The 22073-nt window shown below is 43.2% G+C and overlaps 1 protein-coding gene across 3 annotated transcripts in view; it reads right to left on the reverse strand.

Moving 5' to 3' along the window:
- The window catches only part of MME (membrane metalloendopeptidase), a 71028-nt gene that overhangs the window by 14023 nt on the left and 34932 nt on the right, over positions 1–22073 (reverse strand). For all 3 annotated transcript variants that reach the window (XM_028731346.2, XM_028731347.2, XM_028731345.2), the window contains exons 10-18: positions 20811–20912; positions 18287–18423; positions 18087–18180; positions 12862–12990; positions 8996–9094; positions 8069–8149; positions 7421–7524; positions 6032–6090; positions 654–773 (exon numbers count right to left, since the gene is read on the reverse strand). In XM_028731346.2, coding sequence (XP_028587179.2) covers positions 654–773; positions 6032–6090; positions 7421–7524; positions 8069–8149; positions 8996–9094; positions 12862–12990; positions 18087–18180; positions 18287–18423; positions 20811–20912 — 925 coding nt within the window. The remainder of the gene's footprint in view (positions 1–653; positions 774–6031; positions 6091–7420; positions 7525–8068; positions 8150–8995; positions 9095–12861; positions 12991–18086; positions 18181–18286; positions 18424–20810; positions 20913–22073) is intronic.

Consider the following 22073-nt stretch of genomic DNA (forward strand, 5'->3'; position numbering starts at 1 on the left):
CATTCAGCTGCTTTGTTAATAAGGTGCTGGTTGTGAATGAGGAAATGTTATGTTGCTGGCATAAATCTTTGGATCTTGCTTTATGGTAAGGGTGGGGAAGCTGTGACCCTCTAGAGCAGTGTTTCCCAACCTTGTGCCTCCAGCTGTTTTTGGCCTACAATTCCCATCATCCCTTGCCACTGGTCTTGCTAGTCAGGGATGATGGGAGTTGTAGTTCAAAAACAGCTGGAGGCACAAGGTTGGGAAACACTGCTCTAGAGGTTGCTAGATCACAACTTCCCTCATCCCTGGTCATTGGCCATGCTGTCTGCTGCTGATGGGAATTGGAGTTCAACAACATATGGGGACCACTGGTTCCCATCCCTGTTTTATGGGTAGTATCATGTAATGCAATAAATGCCAAGAAGCACGGGAGCGAGGGCCTTGCACACTTGCTGTTTACAAGATAATAATAATTGGTGCTTCTGGTAACATGTAAAGCCACCCTTAGCCCCTGGGAAATATATAATAGAGATTTTTTTTCCTGGTGCAAAGCACACTGCCACACACAAGAAACAGGGCTTGATTAAATTAAAACAGGATTGCCTCTCTTCATGCACCATACAGATTGGGTAAAGTAATACCAATGGTGAAACGTGAGTTCTCTTTCTTACCGTTATCGTCAAAGCCATGAGTGATTTCATGCCCAATGACCATGCCAATGCCACCATAATTCAAGGATTTAGGCTGAGCTGCACTGAAGAAAGGTGGTTGCAAAATGCCAGCAGGAAAGACTGCAGAGAGAGATAGGACACCATAGATGACAAGTTAATCTTTTGCACCAGCTCAAACTATTTGCAAAAACACAAGCTCAATTAAATAAACACCCTGGAAATTTTAGCCAACAGTGTGGCTGATTAATTCAAACTACCTCTCCTTCCCCTTCCACCCGATTCGTCTTCCTCTTTGATCACCAGGTGCCCTTCAAATGCATGCTCAACCGTATGGGATCCAACAGCATGATGCCATCCAAGGCTGGAGGGGAGCAGCTGTGAATAATGTGACCCCTGCTGGTATGGCCAATGGTGTGAGGATGTAATTGAATGTCACACTTAGTGCAAGAATTTTTCTGTCCCTCTCCTCTCCTCACCTGCCTCTTAAACCTGCTCTAGGAGTTCCCCAACTCAACTCTCTGGACCTCTGGAGTACATTTGGGGAGCACGTGGGACACATGCATGGGGGAAAGAGTGGGAACACCCCACTGTACAAGAGGAAATCCTTGCTCTGATGGGACATGGTAACTGCATACCTCCCTAAGTCTTTCCTATGAAAATGAGAGAGACATACCAGGGCAGGGCTGGGGAATTTGTGCCCTCCCCCCAGATGTTACTGACTACAGTTCCCATTATCCCTGTCTATGGTCATGCTAGCTGATGGAGTCCAATACTATCTTTTACCTACATGATCTGCACTGACCACAAGGTCATATTATTTATGGGTGTGCCCTTCTACCCTAAGTCAGCATGATGCTGAAACAGTTGCTATTTTCTGGGCCTGCAGGTTCGGGGCACATGAGTTTTCAAAGCCCACCCACTCCTTTCTTGCCTAGAGCACAATGGCTCTCCTGTCCATAAGCCATGGGTGTGGTTTCCCCTCTGTTTCCCCTCAACAACATGAGTTTTCCATCCCTCCCCTTCCTTTCAGTTTCCTTCACTTCCCAGATTCCAACTCCATTTCTCAGCCTATTGCCTACTCTTTTGTTTTGTATTTTGTTTTCAACTATCCTGCTTTCCAAAATTGCAGTTCTCCTGTCCCATAGCTCGCATAAGTTTTCCTCCGATGCTTCGAGCTGAAATTCTAGGATCTGATTAACAGGACCTATTATGTTTCTTCCGTAATCACCCAACTCTCAGAGGAAGTGGTCCAGATGTTGCAGCCAGCAACTGTTGGCTTGTCCAACCCTTTGCTAAGGTCACGCTAACCATCTGTTGTCTTGTGGACCTCCAAAAATTAGGGTATTGCCATCGTTGGTTATTTAGAAAGGAAAGGGAGCTGATTCCAACTTGTGACAATACACCATGGAGGCATTCCATTTCCCACGGTATTCACAAATTGTAGGCTGTGATTGACAAGCACAAACCAGCTTACCAAGGAAAAACAGAAGGTGACCATTGCCTCAGGGAATAAAATTATATTGATTTGAGGTTAAATCCCATACTACCTCCACCACACATTGGTTTAGGGTAAAAGTACACACAAAAATAAACACACCATTCCCTACACCAGTGTTTCCCAACCTTGGGCCTCCAGCTGTTTTTGGACTACAACTCCCATCATCCCTAGCTAGCAAGACCAGTGGTCAGGGATGATGGGAATTGTAGTTCAAAAACAGCTGGAGGCCCAAGGTTGGGAAACACTGCCCTACACATAGGCTTATTGTGTTTCCTTTGCAATTTTATGAACTGCTTCACTTTGCATTGCAGCCCTTGAAAGTGTCAAAACGCTCTGCTATTAACTCTCTTAGAGAAATGCAACTCTAATGGATGAGATGTTTATTCTAAGCTACTTCATAGCAAACCAATGCTTGCTTATAACATTTGCAAAACTTGAGCAATCTCAAGCAATGCCAGAGAGATGAGAATTATTCCTACGAGGCTCCCTCTTCCTAACTAGTAAAACATTTGCCCATATCCACGAGCCATATAGCTGTGAAGAGGGAATTGCAATTCTTTTCCCGGCTGCCCATTTAAAGACTGCCAGGAATAGAAGCCAAATTTCCTAAATTCTTGTAACTTGAGTATGTCCACAGAGACTTTTGCCATAATATGTTTATGCACTGAATGTGGGCACGGTGGAACTAACTCTTTTTGTTAATGGATGAGTAAGCATTCCTGCTAATGTGCTGCTTCGTTCTGTCTTGCTTCTATATAGCACGGCATTTTGCTGTGTTGCACTAGAACCCTTCATGGCTGCCTAAAGTTTTGCGGCTTCATTTTGACCTAAAGTATATTCCAACCTATTTCAGCTTATTCCAACAGGGCCAAGCTCTCTTCCTCAATGTCCATCAGATTTCACACCAACTGTGACTAAGATGAATTTCCCACAGCTGTGTCAAGGTTGTCCTCACTTAGCCATGATTTCAAGCAAGATATTCTGCTTGTTCTTCTTCAGAAAGAAAACAGCTCTAGGCCTATGACACCAGAGGCCTAAAACTGGTGTGTGAAGAAGCATCAGGAGCTGCTGGGATCTGTGGTCAGCTCCTTCATATGGTCAGCCCCTGAATTGCAGGCAACAGCTTCCAAGGAGAAGTACCTTCAGGTCCTAGACAGAGTCTGTCCACCCATAATGTCCATTGGGTCCTTCAGGACAGGAAGGAGTATAAGAAGACTTCCTGTCCCAGTTAATCCTTGACTGCAGAACTGCATTGCAAAATTCTGAGAACTGTGAATTTTAAAGCATGGCTTCATTTTGGTTCGCTTGTTTCAGGAAGTGCAAATTAGGTAGATTCACCTTTCAGTGGGAACTGAACTGAATTTCTGCCCCATCCCTAGTCTAGACTCTTTTACTTTCTTGATTCTGTCTCCATTCATAGGTAATTTCACTGACTCCAATGCAGCTAGATTTGATGCATAGAAGAATCAGTGTAGGATTTTGTTGAAGATGTTGTTCGGATGCCTAATTATTATCTTCCAAAGCAACTACTCTATTCTGAACTTAAAAATGCAAAGCGTAATGCATTTTTAACAGGTTTACAGACTCTCTCAAGGCAAGTCTAAAAATATTGGGAAACACTGGCCTGCAAGCATTCCAGCTGGAGAACAGCCTTTACCAAACGTATCATAGACTTGAAGACACTCAACCCAGGATAAAAGGGAGAAAGGGGGAAACATGCTAAGATGAAGGTGTGTTTGGCAAACTCTCACCATAATCAACTCCCACCCGGAAACCTATATCCCCACTGTGGAAGGACGTGTGGATCCAGAATTGGCCTCCACAGTCACTTACAGACTTACTGTTAAAACCTTGTTCATGGAAGACAAACTTACTCGGCTACGAGTAATTGCCAAAGAAAAAGAAGAAGTCCATCACAGTGAACTCAGATGTCCTTGTTCAGGGTAAATTCCACTTTCTCTCGTGTTAATAAAGTGTGAAAATATGGTCCCAGAATAGTTGCAAACCATCACTTTCATTTCAGCATTACTGCTGGCAAGGTCATCTCGCACAAAAACTGACACCATTCTTTTTACACCCCTGCTATGAAAGTTCAGCATGCAAGACTTGCAATCTGGTTTGAACCTGGCTGAATGCTTAGCTTAAAACCAGAAAAATTCATTAAACAATTTCGCTTTTACTGGGCAAGGACTGCAGGGTCACAACTCATGCTTTTCTTCTATGTCTGTCTGTCTGTCTGTCTGTCTGTCTGTCTGTCTGTTCGTATGTCTGTCTGTCTTTCTATCCCAATTTTATACTATTTAATATAATAATAAAATCTGTTTTAGATAAAAATCGATAAAAATGCAACAATGACATTCAATAAAATTCCCTAAAAACTAGATAAAAACTAAATGCCATATTAAAACAAAGTAAAGCTATATCTCACAAATAAAACTGTGCAGTAAATAATAAATACATGGCTGACTTCTGGGTTCACAGGCACGTCAGGTATAGAGGGCTATGCTAAAATATTACTTTTAATACTAGTGGTCTGTGGAGAAAACATATTGCAGAGGGATAGAGAGCTTTGATGCTTTCTTTCCAAGCATTGGGGAGGGGCGGGGGAACCCCACCCCTGTCATCTTGTTTGTAAGTAAGTAAGCCAGCCTCCCACAGTTGGAATTTTCCCTTATCCAGAGAAATGAACAGAAATCTCCCCCCCTTTTTTTTTCAATGGAAGAATGAGGCAAATAAAACGGAAAGGCAGGCTGCAGGCTTCCCCCATTCTTCCAGAGAGCAGACGGTAGTGACTGCATCAGTATAATGAATACAAAATAAATAAGCAATAGATTAATTCAGCAAAAGCACATGCTCCAGTAAAATGCTTTGAAATTATCCCCCTCCAACTTGATTTGTGCTTTGTTGAGTGTGTCAAGTCGATACTCTCATATTTTCCAAAGGAAGCAAGAATGAAAAAGATGCTTCCTTTGCTAAAGCAGTTCATCTTTAAAGCATCTGGCCAATGTCAATAGGACCAGAAACCAAGGAAACTACGAACCAGAACATGTTTTTGAATGTCCGTAGTAGGACAGCATTTTATAATAATAATAATAATAATTTATTATTTATACCCCGCCCATCTGGCTGAGTTTCCCCAGCCACTCTGGGCGGCTCCCAATCAGTGTTAAAAACAGTACAGCGTTACATATTAAAAACTTCCCTGAACAGTTTTGGATAACAAGACTGCTTGCTGCAGGTCAAGGACACACAACACCAAAATTATAGTATGGCATGGTGTAGCAACGTCCTCTAGATGTGGTTGGACTACAGTTTCCATCATCCCAGACCACTGGACTTGCTGGTTGGGGCTGATGGGAGCTGGAGTCCCTGATGTTATTGTACACTACAGTACAGCATAAATCTGCTGAGCCGGTGGAGAGATGAACACTGTGTTCCTACAGCAATTTATTGCATTTCCCTGGTAGTTCCTGAACTGTTAATTTCCGCATTATATTTGAGCTTTCACATATTGTAAAGCCCGCTTCTGTAAACATAGCAGATTATAGCATGAATTTAGAGCTCATTCATATGTTATTTGGGGGGCGGGGAAGATATTTTTTTCCAGAAGCATATAACACAGAAATGGATACTAAACTTGTGCTATTCTCTGCTATAATTCTGGAAGTGGCTTTTACATTGTGTGAAAGCTCAGAGTGCAGAAATCAAAAGTTAGGAAAACATCGGGAAAGCAGAATAAACTACCATGTTGAAACAACCAGAGAGATGAACAAGTGAAAAAGTCCACTTTCTGACCTGATCTGAGCTGAGACAGGGGACAAGAAATAACCCATTTCTCACCACACGGCCAGAAAGTGTTTCTAAGAGAGACTCAGCTTACCAATTTGATTCCTGCTTGCTGAATAAAAGGCATTGACGACAGCTGCGCCACTTATCCACCTATGAAAAATTGAAGAGACATGTTGATGACGGATGGCATCAGGGCCGGATATAGGTTTGATGAGGCCCTAAGCTACTGAAGGTAATGGGGCCCTTTATATGTCCAGCTGTCCTTTGTCAACAACAAATTGTCACTGTTTTTGTGTGTGTTGAATATATGCTATATGGTAATTTATGGACCTCATAGGTATCTAAAGCCATTTGCCCGTAACAAATAGGAGCCTACACAACACAAAACACTGTTGCTGTATGTAGGTTTTATTTTATTTGTTTTTTTATCTTATATTTTGGAAGTGTACATCCAGGTGTTTTTTTTCCTTTAATTTTTTTGGGCCCCCAAGAGAGTGGGGCCCTAAGCTATAGCTTGTTTAGCTTACAGTATATGTAAATCCGGCACTGGATGGCATCAGCAAGAGGAGAAAATTGAAAGGCATTGAATCTCTCTAAATCTGAATTTCATTTTAAAAAATACCCAGTAAAGTAGAACCATAAAATTGTAGAGCTGGAAGGGATCCTGAGGGTCATCTAGCCCAACCCCCTACAATGCAGGAGTCCCGGGTGGGCTCGAACCACCAACCTTCTGGTTAACAGCTGGATACACTGACACAATGTGTCACAGGAGGCAAAATCCCACTGGCATGTTCTCATGAATTTTAAGTCTCATTGAAATGAATGTGTGCCATGGAGGAATACACTATAGCATACTGTTAGAAGACTGAAAGCCTGATTCAGCATTCAGTTCCCTGGTAAGCTTGTTTGCCTGTCAGCTCAGCTGGGCAAATGGGTGGGCAGCATGACTGAAGGCACTGCACCCATGGAGGCTCCCTACTGACATGCTAATGAATGCCCATAGATCATGACAGAGGCTGCTCCCTAGCACATGCATTCAGTTTTACTCCTACTGGACCTTTGCAAGGAGCTCTGGTTTAGTGGGAACCTGAGTTAGCATTAATCACAGGTAACATTGGTGCTGTCATACCACTGAACTGCAGTTAAGGTCAATGGGGGACAGTTTAGGGGAATTGATCCTGAGAATATGTGTGCATTGCCCTCCCTGCAAGAGTTTTCCATTCCAGTCTTTTAATAAGAACAGTGCACACAAAGAAATTACGAGGTACAGTATTTCAATTCCTGATTGCTGTGATACTAGGAATAGAATTCAAGATTCCCCAACTTTGTTTTAAAATCATGAGACCTGGTGCAAAGGCAACACGAAGTTAACACGAACCGTTCTGGCTACCAACAGGTGCCACTTTTGCAAATAGCCAGAACCAGATTATTATTATTTTTTAAGCACTGCATTCACAGTGTGAACCATTTAAATACGTACTCTTCCTTGTCCACCTTTTCTCTAAGCTTCTTCAGCCTTTCCTTCTGGCTAAAGTTTAAGTTCTGAATAATGTTCTCAAAATATTCTTCTTCTTTGTAGTGCAGCTTACAAGAAAGAGAGAGAAATGCTCATGTTATTTGCTGGAGGGTAGGGAAAAACTAGAGGAGCACTGTTGCTCGAGTAGTATTCTTCCCCAACTTCGCACCCCCCATATATTTTGGACTATGGCTCCCATCAGCTGGAATAGAGGAACTGCTGCGTGGACTGTGTAATAATAATAATAATAATAATAATAATAATAATAATAATAGTTTGGATTTGATATCCTGCTTTATCACTCCCCTTCAGGAGTCTCAAAGCGGCTAACATTCTCCTTTCCCTTCCTCCCCCACAACAAACACTCTGTGAGGTGAGTGGGGCTGAGAGACTTCAGAGAAGTGTGACTGGCCCAAGGTCACCCAGCAGCTGCATGTGGAGGAGCTGAGATGCGAACCTGGTTCACCAGATTACGAGTCCACCGCTCTTAACCACTACACCACACTGGCATAAAGCTTTTCACTTATACCTCCAATGTAGACACTTGGTACCTGCTACCATTAAATCTTAAACACTCTCTGCTGTCCAAAATAGTTTTTCAGATGTACTTACATCTTTGTATTCCGCATTCAGCTTATTAGTATCCGTCAGAATCTCATCAGGGTAGCCAATCCTTTCTTTGATTGCTATGGCCTAAAAAATAAACCATGGTCACTGGTGAACTGGAATCAAGTTGTATATTCAGACATCATAGGGATGGCGAGAAGTCATCTACAGGCTTTTCAATTTGCTCTTCTAGATTTTGCAAACCAGGCCCAGTCAATGAGTGGTGGTCTGGGCAACTGCTACTTTGCTTATGATACCAGTTCCCAACGTGGTTTTGGAAGCGTTGGGAAACTCAAGTCTTCCTTGTCCTTGTTGTATCCTGAAGCTGCTCTTCTTTGCCATGGCCTCAGACACATGAGATATGTATTTTTATGGCTCTGTTCTTGGGACTGTGATATATTTTAACTGTTTTTCATGTTGAATTTTAGATGGCTGTAACCTGACCTGCTAGTGAAGAGCAGGTAATAATAATAATATCACCCAAGAAGGGCTGGGAGAGCATTTTGCCTGAAACCCAAGGAAGTCACTGGCAGTCAACACAGACAATACTGATCTAGTTGCACCGGCATGAAGAAGCTTCCTATGTTGCTATGACAATGAAATAAGCCCATATGTCACATCAGGGCTTCCACAATTTGGGTCTCCAGCTGTTTTTGGACTACAATTCCCATCAGCCCTGACCACTGGTCCTACTAGCTAGGGATGATGGGAGTTGGTCCAACAACAGCTAGAGACCCAAGTTTGGGAAATTCTGTGTTACATGAAGAATGTTCTACCTGTTCCACTCTTTGCAATGAATTATTTCTGATCTTCTCTTTTGGATAAAGAAAGTAACAGGCTTTCATTGGCCTCCAAATGTCAAATTCTATTATATATATATATATATATATATATATATATATATATATATATATATAAAAATTATAAACTTGCCTTTTCTTCTGCTTTCTTTTTGGTTTCTGCATCCATCCAATTGAGCTCATCAAGTGTTTGTATAAAAACCTCACGAATCTGAGTGATCATCTCTTGCACCTGAGGATGTAGAGCACAACAAGATTAAATCATTCAGTTTTTATCATACATGAGTGACATTCTGGCATGTTGCATCCCAGTTGCCACTGATGGAAGCATCGGCTTTTGTTTTTCAAAATAGACTGACAACGACTGTTTTTATTTTTCAAGGTCAAATTATGGCAAAGCCAAAGTTACCAAGGAGTGGAGTTATTGCTAAAGAAAAAAACAACCACCTTTGTTACTTAAAACATTTCTATGCCTTCAAATGAAAATATAGTGGTATATCTATGCTGCAGACTTATATTGGTTTAAATACTAGTTCGTCTGCCATGGCTTCCACTAAAGATTCCTGGAAAGGGGAGTTTGGTGAGGTTGCTGAGAATTTGTGGTCCTAGCCTCCTCCTAACAGAACCACTGATGCTAGTAACAAAAAAGGTAAAGGACTTTCGATGCTTAAGTCCAGTCAAAGGTGACTATGGGGTGCAGAACTCATCTCACTTTTCAGGCCAAGGGAGCTGGTGTTTTTCACAGACAGCTTTCCAGGTCATGTGGCCAGCATGACTAAACCGCTACTGGCTCATGGAGGACTGTAACAAGTGCCAGAGTGCACAGAACTGCTGTTTACCTTTCTGCTGCAGCGGTACCTATTTATCTACTTGCACTGGCATGCTTTTGAACTGCTAGGTTGGCAGGAGCTGGGACAGAGCAACGGGAGCTCACCCCATTGTGTGGATTCGAACTGCCAACCTTCCGATCGGCAAGCCCAAAAGACTCAATGGTTTAGACCAAGGCGCCACCCGTGTCCCATAGATGCTAGTATCCCTTAAAGGTAAAGGGACCCCTGACCATTAGGTCCAGTCGTGACCGACTCTGGGGTTGCGGCGCTCATCTCGCTTTATTGGCCGAGGGAGCCGGCGTACAGCTTCCAGGTCATGTGGCCAGCATGACTAATCTACTTTTGGCAAACCAGAGCAGCGCACGGAAACACCGTTTACCTTCCTGCCGGAGCGGTACCTATTTATCTACTTGCACTTTGATGTGCTTTCGAACTGCTAGGTTGGCAGGAGCAGGGACCGAGCAAAGGGAGCTCACCCCATTGCGGGGAGTCGAACCACCAACCTTCTGATAGGCAAGTCCTAGGCTCTGTGGTTTAACCCACAGTGCCACCCACGTCCCGTATCCCTTAGTGAGAAGTGAATACTATTAAAGCAGTAGCAGCTTGTAGTTTAGAGCCAAACAAGATGTGACTCGCATGAAAGCCCATAATGTGCACATTTTGGTTACGTAAACAGGAGCCAAGCTGGGAAGCTTGAAGAGCCTCATAACTGTGAGGGCAGGCGGGCTGAGGATGCTTAATTCTTTCTCTTCCTGCTGTGGTCCTGACTAGAATCACCATTCCAATGCTACAATTTGTATTTAGGAAGGGCAGTAACTCAATGCTAGAGCATCTGTTTTGCATGCAGAAGGTCCCAGGTTCACTTCCTGGTGCCTTCAGGTAGGACTGGGAATGTCCCCTGTCTGAAACCCTAGAGAGTTGCTGCCAGTTAATGCAAAGCAGTGCACATCTATGGTTCCACCTCCTATTAACCTGACCCAGCATGGCCAAAGGTCAGGGACGATGGGAGTCTGCAGGACACCACACAGACAACTACTGGGCAACATTGAGCTGGATGGATCAATGATCTTTCTTGGTATAAGTCATCTTCCTGTGTTCTCATCTCCATGTAAAGAGAAATTCCCCATTGGCACCATTTGCAAAGCTGCTTAGGCTTCCCCGCAGCTGCTATTAATGCAACAATATGTGCATTCTCAGGATTGGAGTCACATCTAGTTTGGTCCTAAGTGACCCTCCAAGTCTCCTTTATGAAAATATAATCACCAGTCCTTCTTGAGCTGCTTCCGTCTTATTCATATGGTAGACCCGGGGACACCTCACTCTGCAGCAGACTAATAATGAGACATGTATGTATGGCCTCCTGCTCCTTTGGCGCACACATGCATGCAGTGCCGGATTTACGTATAAGCTAAACAAGCTATAGCTTAGGGCCCCACTCTCTTGGGGGTCCCAAAAAAAATTAAAGAAAAAAACACTGGATGTACATTTCCAAAATATGAGATAAAAAAAACAAATAAAATAAAACCTACATACAGCAACAGTGTTTTGTGTTGTGCAAGCTCCTATGATGTAAGTAATGGGCCCCACCTGCTAGCCTGCTCCCTAAAATATCACTATCACTATTAATATACTTCTTCTTAATTGTATTTTAGTTCAATCATTGCTTTGATAAAATACTTATTTGTTATGTGCAAATGGCTTTAGATACCTATGAGGTCCACAAATTTTTGTTGTTGTTTAGTCGTTTAGTCGTGTCCGACTCTTCGTGACCCCATGGACCAGAGCACGCCAGGCACCTCTGTCCTCCACTACCTCCCGCAGTCAAACTCATGCTGGTAACCTCGAAAACACTATCCAACCATCTTGTCCTCTGTTGCCCCCTTCACCTTGTGCCCTCCATCTTTCCCAGCATCAGTGTCCACAAATTACCATATAGAATATATTCAACCCAAAAAAGCAGCAACAATTTGTTGTTGACAAAAGGACAGCTGGACATATAAAGGGCCCCATTACCTTCAGTAGCTTAGGGCCTCATCAAACCCAAATCCGGTCCTGCACGCATGTATACAAAGGTGTTTTAAAATCATCTTTGTGGCTTGCCTTTCTCTAGGTGTATGTATGCCCATTGTATAGATTCCACTCTTTGGCAAGTCACCTAACTGGTTGCTGAAATTTGTGAAGATGGAACACATTCAGCAAACTCCCAGTCCAGCAAGGAATACTCTGAATGCAGGTGATTCACCCACCATAAGATGGGTGGAGGGGTAACTGCCTGCATCAGGAAGCCCATATAATCAATATAATCCTTCCAGCCACAAACTCATAGGTACAGGGCCAGATGGCAATACCTGCTGCTCTGCTTATGGAGACACCCCCGCCCCCAGTTGTGGGAGTAAACTTCCCATCTTCCATTGACCATCTGTTCAGCAGGATGAAGACAGAGCTCTGCAGAGCACCATTTCTTTCATAGATACATAGATCCAGGGCAATTGTGATTATATGAGGACTCATGATTAGCTTGGGATACATTATTCTTATTGACATGTTTCCTTATTGGCCACTGCTCCTGTGGAGAAGGCTGCAAACCCCAATGGTTTCTTTTGAAGCATTAGACAAAATAAAAATAAAATGGTATTTGGAAATCCATTCTAAGATGGGGGGGGGGGTCAATTAACACACCCCTCCCCAATTTCAGCAAAGTGCATTAAACTGAATTTCCTTTCCTGTAATCTACTGTTCTTTAGCACCTTCACTCTACAACATGCAAGGACTTCTAATCTGCATCATTAGCTAATAACTTGGCTTACAGTCCAGGAAGAGACACATAATCCCATCATCAGCCTGTCTGCCAAAAGATGTCTCTTCCAGCTTCTTAAGCCTACTTTTCAAAAACAAAACAAAACAAAAAAAAAAAAACCTCAGTGTGCGAGATGTAAAATTTCATCTCTGCTTTTGGCACCAGAATTCTGTCCTACTGAGTGCCAAACAGAGAGTGTGATCTCTTTTGACTTCATCCTCATTCTCCACTGCACTAGGAGGGAAAAGTGGCTTGAAGTATTTTGTGCTGCAACAACATCACTGCTTTTGCCATTCCCACCAATAATCCAAAGCTAACGTCTGTTTAAATACCCAGTAAATAAATAATCAGTTAATGATCTAAGTGTGTTACCACGTGTTTACTGTCTCCAGCAAACGCTTCTTGTACATACAGCCTTCCCACAGCATTCTCCATGTTGCCATTGACATAGTTTGCGCAACGGCGCCAGACAGCAGCATCCGAGGTTGTGCCGTAAAGCACCTGTTAAGCGTAAGCATTTGAGAAATTAGTGACAAGCAAGAGGAGAGACTTTGTAGCATCACTAGGTCCTTTCAATTAATCTCGAGGGCTTGGTGTTAATAGACATTAAGTGATATTTAAACAGGAACACAGGTTAAGTGAGCCCATGCAACTCTCTCTGCATCTTCCTGTTTGCAGCTCTGAAATGTTCTCCCACCCATCTGCTGCTCCTGCCATTGCATTAGCACTGCACCTTCCACTTGGCCACCACCTCCTCCTCCTCTTATCCTCAGTAAATGACAGTGACCCACCGGCGGTAAAGCTAAAGTAGTGGCTCTGCCCCAACCAGTGAGCCTCTTGTGGATATAAACCCACTTTCTGGGTAATATGGAGGGCCCAGTGTGGAGAAACCATTCATTCAAGGCTGCATCCTACAGGGAATGAGCCCTATGAAAATCAAAGTGACCTAGACTGCTGCAGAACAGCTGGCTTTGCCTGTGTTCATTGCGTACTACTTTTTGATACAACAGGAGTTCCTTCCTTTCCCTTTGGTGTCCTTTAAGGTTGCTGACCATAAAGAAGGCTGATCGCCGAAGAATTGATGCTTTTGAATTATGGTGCTGGAGGAGACTCTTGAGAGTCCCGTGGACTGCAAGAAGATCAAACCTATCCATTCTGAAGGAAATCAGCCCTGAGTGCTCACTGGAAGGATAGAACCTGAAGCTGAGGCTCCAGTACTTTGGCCAACTCATGAGAAGAGAAGGCTCCCTGGAAAAGACCCTGATGTTAGGAAAGATGGAGCGCACAAGGAGAAGGGGACGACAGAGGACGAGATGTTTGGACAGTGTTCTCGAAGCTACAAACGTGAGTCTGACCAAACTGCGGGAGGCAGTGGAAGACAGGAGTGCCTGGCGTGCTGTGGTCCATGGGGTCACGAAGAGTCGGACACGACTAAACGACTAAACAACAACAAACAACAAAGGATGCTGGGGGCAGGTAGTTCAGTGGAAGAGCAGTGGTTTTGCATGCAGAAGGTCCAAGGTTCAATCCCCAACATTTCCAGGTAGAGCTGGAGATGTCCTCTGTCTGAAACCCGGAGTATTCAATGTGGTACCCTCCAAATATGGCCGGATTCCAACTCCCATCTACTGTAGCCAGCATGGCAAATGGTTGGAGATGATGGGAGTCATAGTCATGGAGAGTGTGCCATGACAACAGCTAGATGACCCAATGACCTGTCTCGTTATAAGGCAGCTTCATCTGTTTACATGTTCCTGTGAGAAAGCTGGCAGGGCAGAGCTCAGTCTCAAATTCAAAACTCCAGCAACAGGTGGGCTGAGGAATTTCCTGAAGAACCGGTTTGCAAGTGCCATACGGATTACTGTCATATCTCTCCCCTGCAGAAAGAGCTCCCAGTCAATTTCACAGCTCTGCATGCAAACCATTAGAGCTAGATGAAACTTTGCAGCTTCAGTGAAACTTACTACTGTTTCATGTGCCTTCTATTGCCTGCAAAGAAAGCAGTATCCTTGGGCTGTGCAGATTCTACCTTCAGTGACCTTGCTGCACTAGGTGAGAAGAAGCCGAGGCTTAAGAACTACGCTATGGTAGAGAAATCTGATACAGTCGTGTTAGTAAGCATCAAAGCAATCTTCTGGCAAGCTGAGTTCTTCGTTCCACAGCCCACCACAGTGGTTTTCTTGCTTTATATTTTGAAAAGAAGTATATTATTACGGAAGGGTCAGTTCAAAGTTATTCTGACTTCAGAAAGACACTGGCTTTGGGGTGATAGCAGTGTAGAAGATTTCATGGTTACGTTCTGGAATGCAGTTTTTATTCGCCAGTTTTAAATTTTAAGACAAACAAACGTGAATCCATTCATTGCTTTGTTTTCAACTGTAGCCCACAATAACCTTTAAGGTCCCATTATCTCCTACCACATCAGTGTGCTGTCAAAAGAAAAAACATTCTTTGGGGTCCGGTTTCACCACAAGACCTTGAAACAGTGCATGAGGGAACTCTTGGAATTCTATTGCTTATTTCTGCTTGGATACAGAGTGATTCTGAAGCCTGCTCACTTGTGGTCTGCTTGGCTGGCCCCGCCTCCACCAAAGCCACTGATTGGATTATTTGAACCGGGGTTTGGCGGGAACCCCCAATTACTGCGACGTAAGGAAGGCGGGCCAGCACAACCAGCTGATAAGTCTCATGTGGCTCAGGGGTGCTGTGCGCGGTCCCGCAAAGGGCGCCCACAATCGGAGGCGTTAGCGTTCATTCTGCTGCCACTACCATCTCTGGCACAGCACCAAAAGTGTGTCTGTGTGGAGACCACTTTATCAGTCACACATGTTGCCTGTGCATTTCAAAAAACCTCCATTGATCACGGTAGAATCTTTCCACATGAATATATCCAGCGCTACATGGGGGTAACATGGTCTATGCTGAGAAAACTGTTCACCCCATCTGGCGTGGCCAGTGGTCTGCGATGATGGGAGCTGCAGTCTAGCAGCAATTGGTCATTGCCCATGCCTGGCTTACAGCTTAGTGTGTGGACAGTGAATTAAGCTAGCAAGGATGCAAAAATGATGTCGTTTCCCCTCACTACTGAAATAGTTATTTCTGTATCTTTCTCCGCAGTTGCCAGTTCACTTGACCTTGTGTCTGAAGTTCTAAGTAATCATTTATGAATTCCACCCTTTGGACGAAATTAAAGGCGCTGGGAAAAAATAGGTTGTTTTCGATCCTAATAAGTGCATAAAGAACGAGGCAGAGAGGAGGCGTTATCAGTAAAACTGGAAGAAAAGAACAGCCTGCCTCTAGTCTAACTCCCTTGAAGACTGCATTGTTTCAGAATTCCCCCCCTTTTCTTTTCAACGGGCCTGTGATTTAGCACTGCAAAGGAATATCTGAACAGAGTGGGGCCATCTTTCGACTTCTAATTTGTTTCACCCCTACAAACACTCATATAGACATCTCAGATCCCGAAATAAAGACAACATGGGCTGCAATCCAGTCAAAAGTTAAGCTCCTTTTGGCCTACTTATTTCAAGAGGACAACTCAGCTCATGTACGCTTCCCCGCTGAAATCAATGGGACTTAACTTTGGTTGGATTGTGCCCTGTGTTTGTAACACAATGCAGTATATAGTGATGATGGATTTGGTATTTCTATGTTTCATTAAGTTCATTGGGCACTTTTTCTTAAAGATGGAGTAGCAAGCTAGAAATCGAATGCATAATATAAGCAGCACCCATCTGCTATGGTCAATTCACTAGTGGCCATGGAAAACACAGACTACAGCACACACACACACACACCACACACAATTCTCCTATGGGTGCAATCTCCTGTTTAAAGAAGAACAAAATAAACTCCAGTTTGCTGGACAGAGAACTAGTGGAGCAACTTTCTTCAACCTGGGGCAAGAAGTTTGGGGAGGCTGTATTAGAGGTAACATTTACCGTTCTGTATACGCTGTCTGAAAACATGCATGGTCCCAATCCAATGACAGTGCATTTTTCAGAAGAGAAATTGCACATGAGTTTCCTGGCTCTGCCTTTGTTTATCCAGCTATACTGACCTTTCTTTCCTCCTAGAGATGTGCTGGCCCAACTCCATGGCTCCTAATCACAATGACATTTCCACAAACCAGCTTTTGCCTGTCCCCATCTAGCCAATGTCTGGGCACCCCCAACAATCACCATGTACTTTCACCTCTATAGATTCTGAAACCTGTTTATCCAGTTCAAGAAGAGGACAAGTTGGACTTATATAAACCTCATGGCCCTTGAGCTTCTTGGAGAAAAGGCAAGGTAAACAAACAATTGTCTGCTTTTCCCCTGGAGTGATTTGCAAGAGCTGTGATCAGGAGGGCACCTGTGTAGGTCTCAAAACTGTATGGTACGTGTGTGCCTTGGGATTTCAGAGACCATTTTAAAATCTGTTTTCTAAATATTGGCTCACCTGTATCAATTCTACATGCCTGTTCCAATGCAGTTTTTTGTTGCGCTCAGATTTATATGTGCCAGAGCATAGATAGGGATGTGATGTTTTGTTTTGTTTTCCCCGAAAAATATGCATTTACATGAGGACAGGTGCTCCCTTCAGGTATTTGGGACCCAAGCCATTTAGGCTTTAAAGACAAATAGCTGCAGTGTGCATTGGGCCCAAAAGGAAACAAGACAGCCAATGGTGTCATTTTATATTAGGTTTGATGTGCATAGACCTGGTTGCATTACCAGCAAGTGGTATGAATGCCAGCAATACACTTTATGAACACCTACAGCGCCCTCATACTGAATCATCTAGCTTGGCATTGTCTACACTGACATTGGCTCTTCAAGGTCTTGGGCAGAGGCATTTCTGATATCCTTAAGTGAAGACCGCTTCTTAAAAAACCATCTTTAGATGCGGCCAGTATGACCAACTATCGCCCAGTCTCAAATCTTCCATTCTTGGGCAAGGTGATTGAGCGAGCGGTTGCTGAACAACTCCAGGCACACCTGGAAGAAGTGGACCATTTGGATCCCTTCCAGTCGGGATTCAGGCCTTGTCATGGGACTGAAACTGCCTTGGTTGCACAGGTCGATGATCTCCTGTGGGCTAGGGACAAAGGTGAGAGCTGTTTCCTAGTTCTGCTGGATCTCTCAGTGGCTTTTGACACCATCGACCATAACATCCTTCTGGACCGTCTAGAGGGGCTGGGAGCTGGGGGCACTGTTATACAGTGGCTCCGCTCCTTTTTCCTGGGCCATGTTCAGAAAGGGGGGGGATAAGTATTCAGACCCCTGGGCTCTCACTTGTGGGGTGCCTCAGGGTTCTGTCTTCTCCCCCATGTTTTTCAACATCTACATTCAGTCGCTGGGAGAGTTCATCAGGGGGTTTGGGTTGGGTGTTCATCAGTATGTGAATGATACCCAGCTCTACCTCTCTTTCAAATCAGAACCAGTGAAGGCAGTGAAGGTCCTGTGTGAGTGTCTGGAGGCGGCTGGAGGATGCATGGCAGCTAACAGATTGAGGCTGAATCCTGACAAGACAGAAGTACTGTTTGTCTACCCATGGTTTAGACACTGCAAATCTTAAATGTTAAATATAAAACAAAATATAAATTTCTGCACCTTACGGAAATTATTCCTTGTGTCCCTGTAGTTACGACTTAGAGTGTTTACCATATCCATTATGTATCGCCAGCTCATGTAGTTCTGAATTTCTCTAAATGATAAAACAAGAGGTAGAATCTGGTGACTTTTCTTTTTAAACAGTGGAACGTATTAGCAATGTAAAAAGCAAAACTTTAAACTGTATCTTGCATACATACCTGGGAGAGTATTTATTAAGGATAGCTTTTAGCTTGTTGAGATAGTCTGGAGCATAAACAACCACATCTTCAGTTTCGCCAATATTAATTTGCACAGTTGACATGATATGGTTTATGAATGTTAACCAGTTGAATTGCTGGAAGAAAAATGCACGCATTTTAAGTAGGTTCAACTTATGACATGTGAACAAAAGCGTAAGGTACGAGGTACCACTGTACACTCATTTGGAAGTAAGTATCGTTGAACACATTGAGACCTTTTTTCTAAGTAGACATGCATATGTCTGTTGTGTTCTGTATTCCTTAATTATATATTGGATTTACATCTTGCCAACCTCACCTAGGATGGCTCACAAGCAAAAATAACTTGCCACAACTATAATAGCAACCTAATATTATATATTAGGGTGGGGTGGGGAATCTAGTGAAAATCAGAAGTATATTATATAAAAATTGAAATTTTGAAAAAGCAACAATTTTTAAAAGGAAACAGTGCTGGCCCATTAAAACTGTCCTCATCATTTATGAAAAGTGCCATTCACTTTTGCCTGTTGCCTTTTGGCTCTCCACAGCCAGACTGCTGCTGTAAACAAATTCCTCATAGATAACAAGGGGGGGGGGGAGCCCATTTGGTAGATAACAACAAACCTCTGTCCAGTAACGTGTCTTGAAATCTCTTGGCCAACAGGCAATAAACTAAGCTGAATTCATTTCAATTAAGGTTAATGAGCTGTAAAACAATCCTAAGTGCCCTTATGTTGTGATAACTCTCTTGATAATCAAAGGGACTTGCTGGACATGATCCAACCATAGTTGATTTTGGCACCCTGATTCAAACCAATGATTTTTTTTTTTTAATCAACACTGGATGCAATTTTATATTTCTTTTTTTCTTTTAGGATTTGATATTTGAATTTGAGAACTGGAATTTGGCACAAAAAATTCATATTTGACTGTTAACATGTTTACAATTTCCCTGCCAAATGGTAAAAGAATGGATGAAATTTACTGAACATTATTGCAAATGTCATGTCCAATGTTGACTACTACATGATAGCTGTGTATACTGCCAAATACAGATTGCTATTTAGTTATTAGATGCTAACTGTTGCTGATGTGGAATATTGATGTTTTTGAGGGATAGGAATTCATTTTAGTTCCAAACCTGATCTGATGAATCTGCTTAGCTTGCCACCCTCCCTCCCCCAAGGTCACTGTTGGTTTCCTGGATGGGGCCAGAATGGAGTGGCAGCAAAGTTGGGGCCACACACTTGTACCAGCAGGTAGTATTGTAATGTGTCCAATACCCATGAAATATTAGTTTTGTTTTATATTTTCTCTATTTTTGATTAAATGCCCCCCACCCCTTGCATATAAACACATAACAAACCAAACCAAACGATTAATAGGTTGAAAGGCAAGTTCGCCGACACAAAAGTCCCTTAATCAACTGGCAGGCTTATAAATAGATCACAAAGGCCAAGGACCTCAGCCTTTGGACTTACAGAAACTGTCACATTAATCATCTTTCCTTAATGCGTATTAGATAAACGGTAAAAGGTAAAGGTAAAGGGACCCCTGACCATTAGGTCCAGTCGTGGATGACTCTGGGGTTGCGGCGCTCATCTCGCTTTACTGGCTGAGGGAGCCGGCGTACAGCTTCCGGGTCTTGTGGCCAGCATGACTAAGCCGCTTCTGGTGAACCAGAGCAGCGCACAGAAACGCTGTTTACCTTCCCGCCAGAGCGGTACTTATTTATCTACTTGCACTTTGACGTGATTTCGAACTGCTAGGTTGGCAGGAGCAGGGACAGAGCAACGGGAGCTCACCCCGTCGCGGGTATTCGAACCGCTGACCTACAACCACAAGCCCTAGGCTCTGTGGTTTTAAAATATAAATATATGCTAGACTTCAACCATTTTTGATCCCTACCAGTAAACTTTGTCTAGCTGTCAACTACATGAAACACTTGATATATTTTCTGTGGATCCTGATCTACCCAGCAAGATATACATGGCGAAAGAGCCTCATTAATTAGCATAGTTCCAAGGCTTCAGCCATTCTTAATCTGGCTTGATGCTTGTATGTTCTAGATCCCATAAGTTCCAGTAAAAACAAAAAACCTGCTCCCACTTTCCAGAGATATGATGCTGTGGCAAGGTAGGGGCTGCATGAGTGCGCCATTGAAATCACTGGACTGGCTCTGCTCAGGCTTAACCTCAGCACCACTTCATTTCTAGTAAGCAGCAGCCATGTTGCAGCTTGGAAACCAGCAATGAAGCCCTGCCTTGCTGGACAAGCCACTTCTGACTATTTAGCGTGATCATCAATTGTTTCAAAGGGCACCACATGCACACCACTGGATCAGGACCTTCGTTGTCTTTTTTCTTGCTTTCATGGCAGAATACAACAGGCTGACAAATTCAGGTCATCATTTTCAGTTCAAAAGATGAGTTCATGTCACACCACTGCATTGATTATAGCCAGTCACTGAAGGTGAAAAAACCTGTTATTGATCTTTTACCTGGTTATTAACTTCAAAAGTGAAGTTCTTCTGGACATTGGCGAGTGTCATTTTATTGTACAGCAGGAGAGGGTCATTTCTGTCATCAGCTTTGGTTGTAGCCTAGAAAAACAAATTAGCAGGAGACAGAGGAGATTCTTTGAGGAAGCAGCAGCAAAAACAGAGACACAGAGAAGCATCAAACAAATAGGCACCAAGATCTCTAAAGTCATATAATTGAAGGTGCTTAAGCTGTCTTGTTAAAATATGGCAGAAATCAGAAATCACATAGCTAGCTAATTCTATCAGTCAAATGATGTTGTTGAAAAATAGATATCCTGAAAAGTTATCTGCCTCTTTCCCCCTTGATCTGTTTAACTAGGCTCTCAGTTGTAAGCTGCATCGCCGAGAACATAGGAGGATGCTGTCTCTAGGAGCCCAGAGAGACAATCGCAGCAAGGAAATTATCTTCTCCCCCACTTGGCCACCTGTTCTGCCCTCCCATCCCATGTGGTAGCTGTGAGCATCTTCAGTCTACTAAAGCAAGTATACAATTCTTCTTCCTCTACCACTACTTCTTCTTCTTCTTCTTCTTCTTCTTCTTCTTCTTCTTCTTCTTCTTCTTCTTCTTCTTCTTCTTCTTCGTCTTCTTCGTCTTCTTCGTCTTCTTCTTCTTCTCCTCCTCCTCCTCCTCCTCCTCCTCCTCCTCCTCCTCCGTGGGAATGTTCAGGGAGGCAGGAGAGGATATATTGTTTAATTATATCCGTCCCAACTTGTGTTAACAAGTTCTACAATTTAGCAGAGTAACATTCCCTTATTTAAAACTTACACAGCAGATAATGTTTTGCCAGGCTTGCTTAAGCCTCTAAAATAAGTTTCCTGGTAATTCCCCTTTATTCCCTCCTAAAAGGAATAGACATGACACAGTCTTATATAAAAGTATAAAAGAGTTTACTCACACGTTCTGTACTCAGATGGATCCCAGAAGGCAGACTTAAGTTACAAAATATATACAATTGGAATCTATCCCACAGGGAGATAGTTCCTTTGTCCTCTCTTGGCCGGAAGCATCTCAGGCTGATGCTTCTTTGATTAAAGTAAAATGGAGAAGAGAGAGATGTGGTGCCCAGTCCTGTGCTTTTGTTACCTGCACAGGTGAGGTCACACCCACCTCTGGTCACATGTAGAGAAAGTTTGTCCCAGCACAGGAGGAAACAGGAAGTTTATCTACTGGCTGGACAAACATCCCTCTTCATGTCTAAACATGTCCACTCTAGGAATGTT

The sequence above is a fragment of the Podarcis muralis genome, chromosome 6 (assembly GCF_964188315.1).
Source record: "Podarcis muralis chromosome 6, rPodMur119.hap1.1, whole genome shotgun sequence".
NCBI classification, from domain to species: Eukaryota; Metazoa; Chordata; class Lepidosauria; order Squamata; family Lacertidae; genus Podarcis; species Podarcis muralis.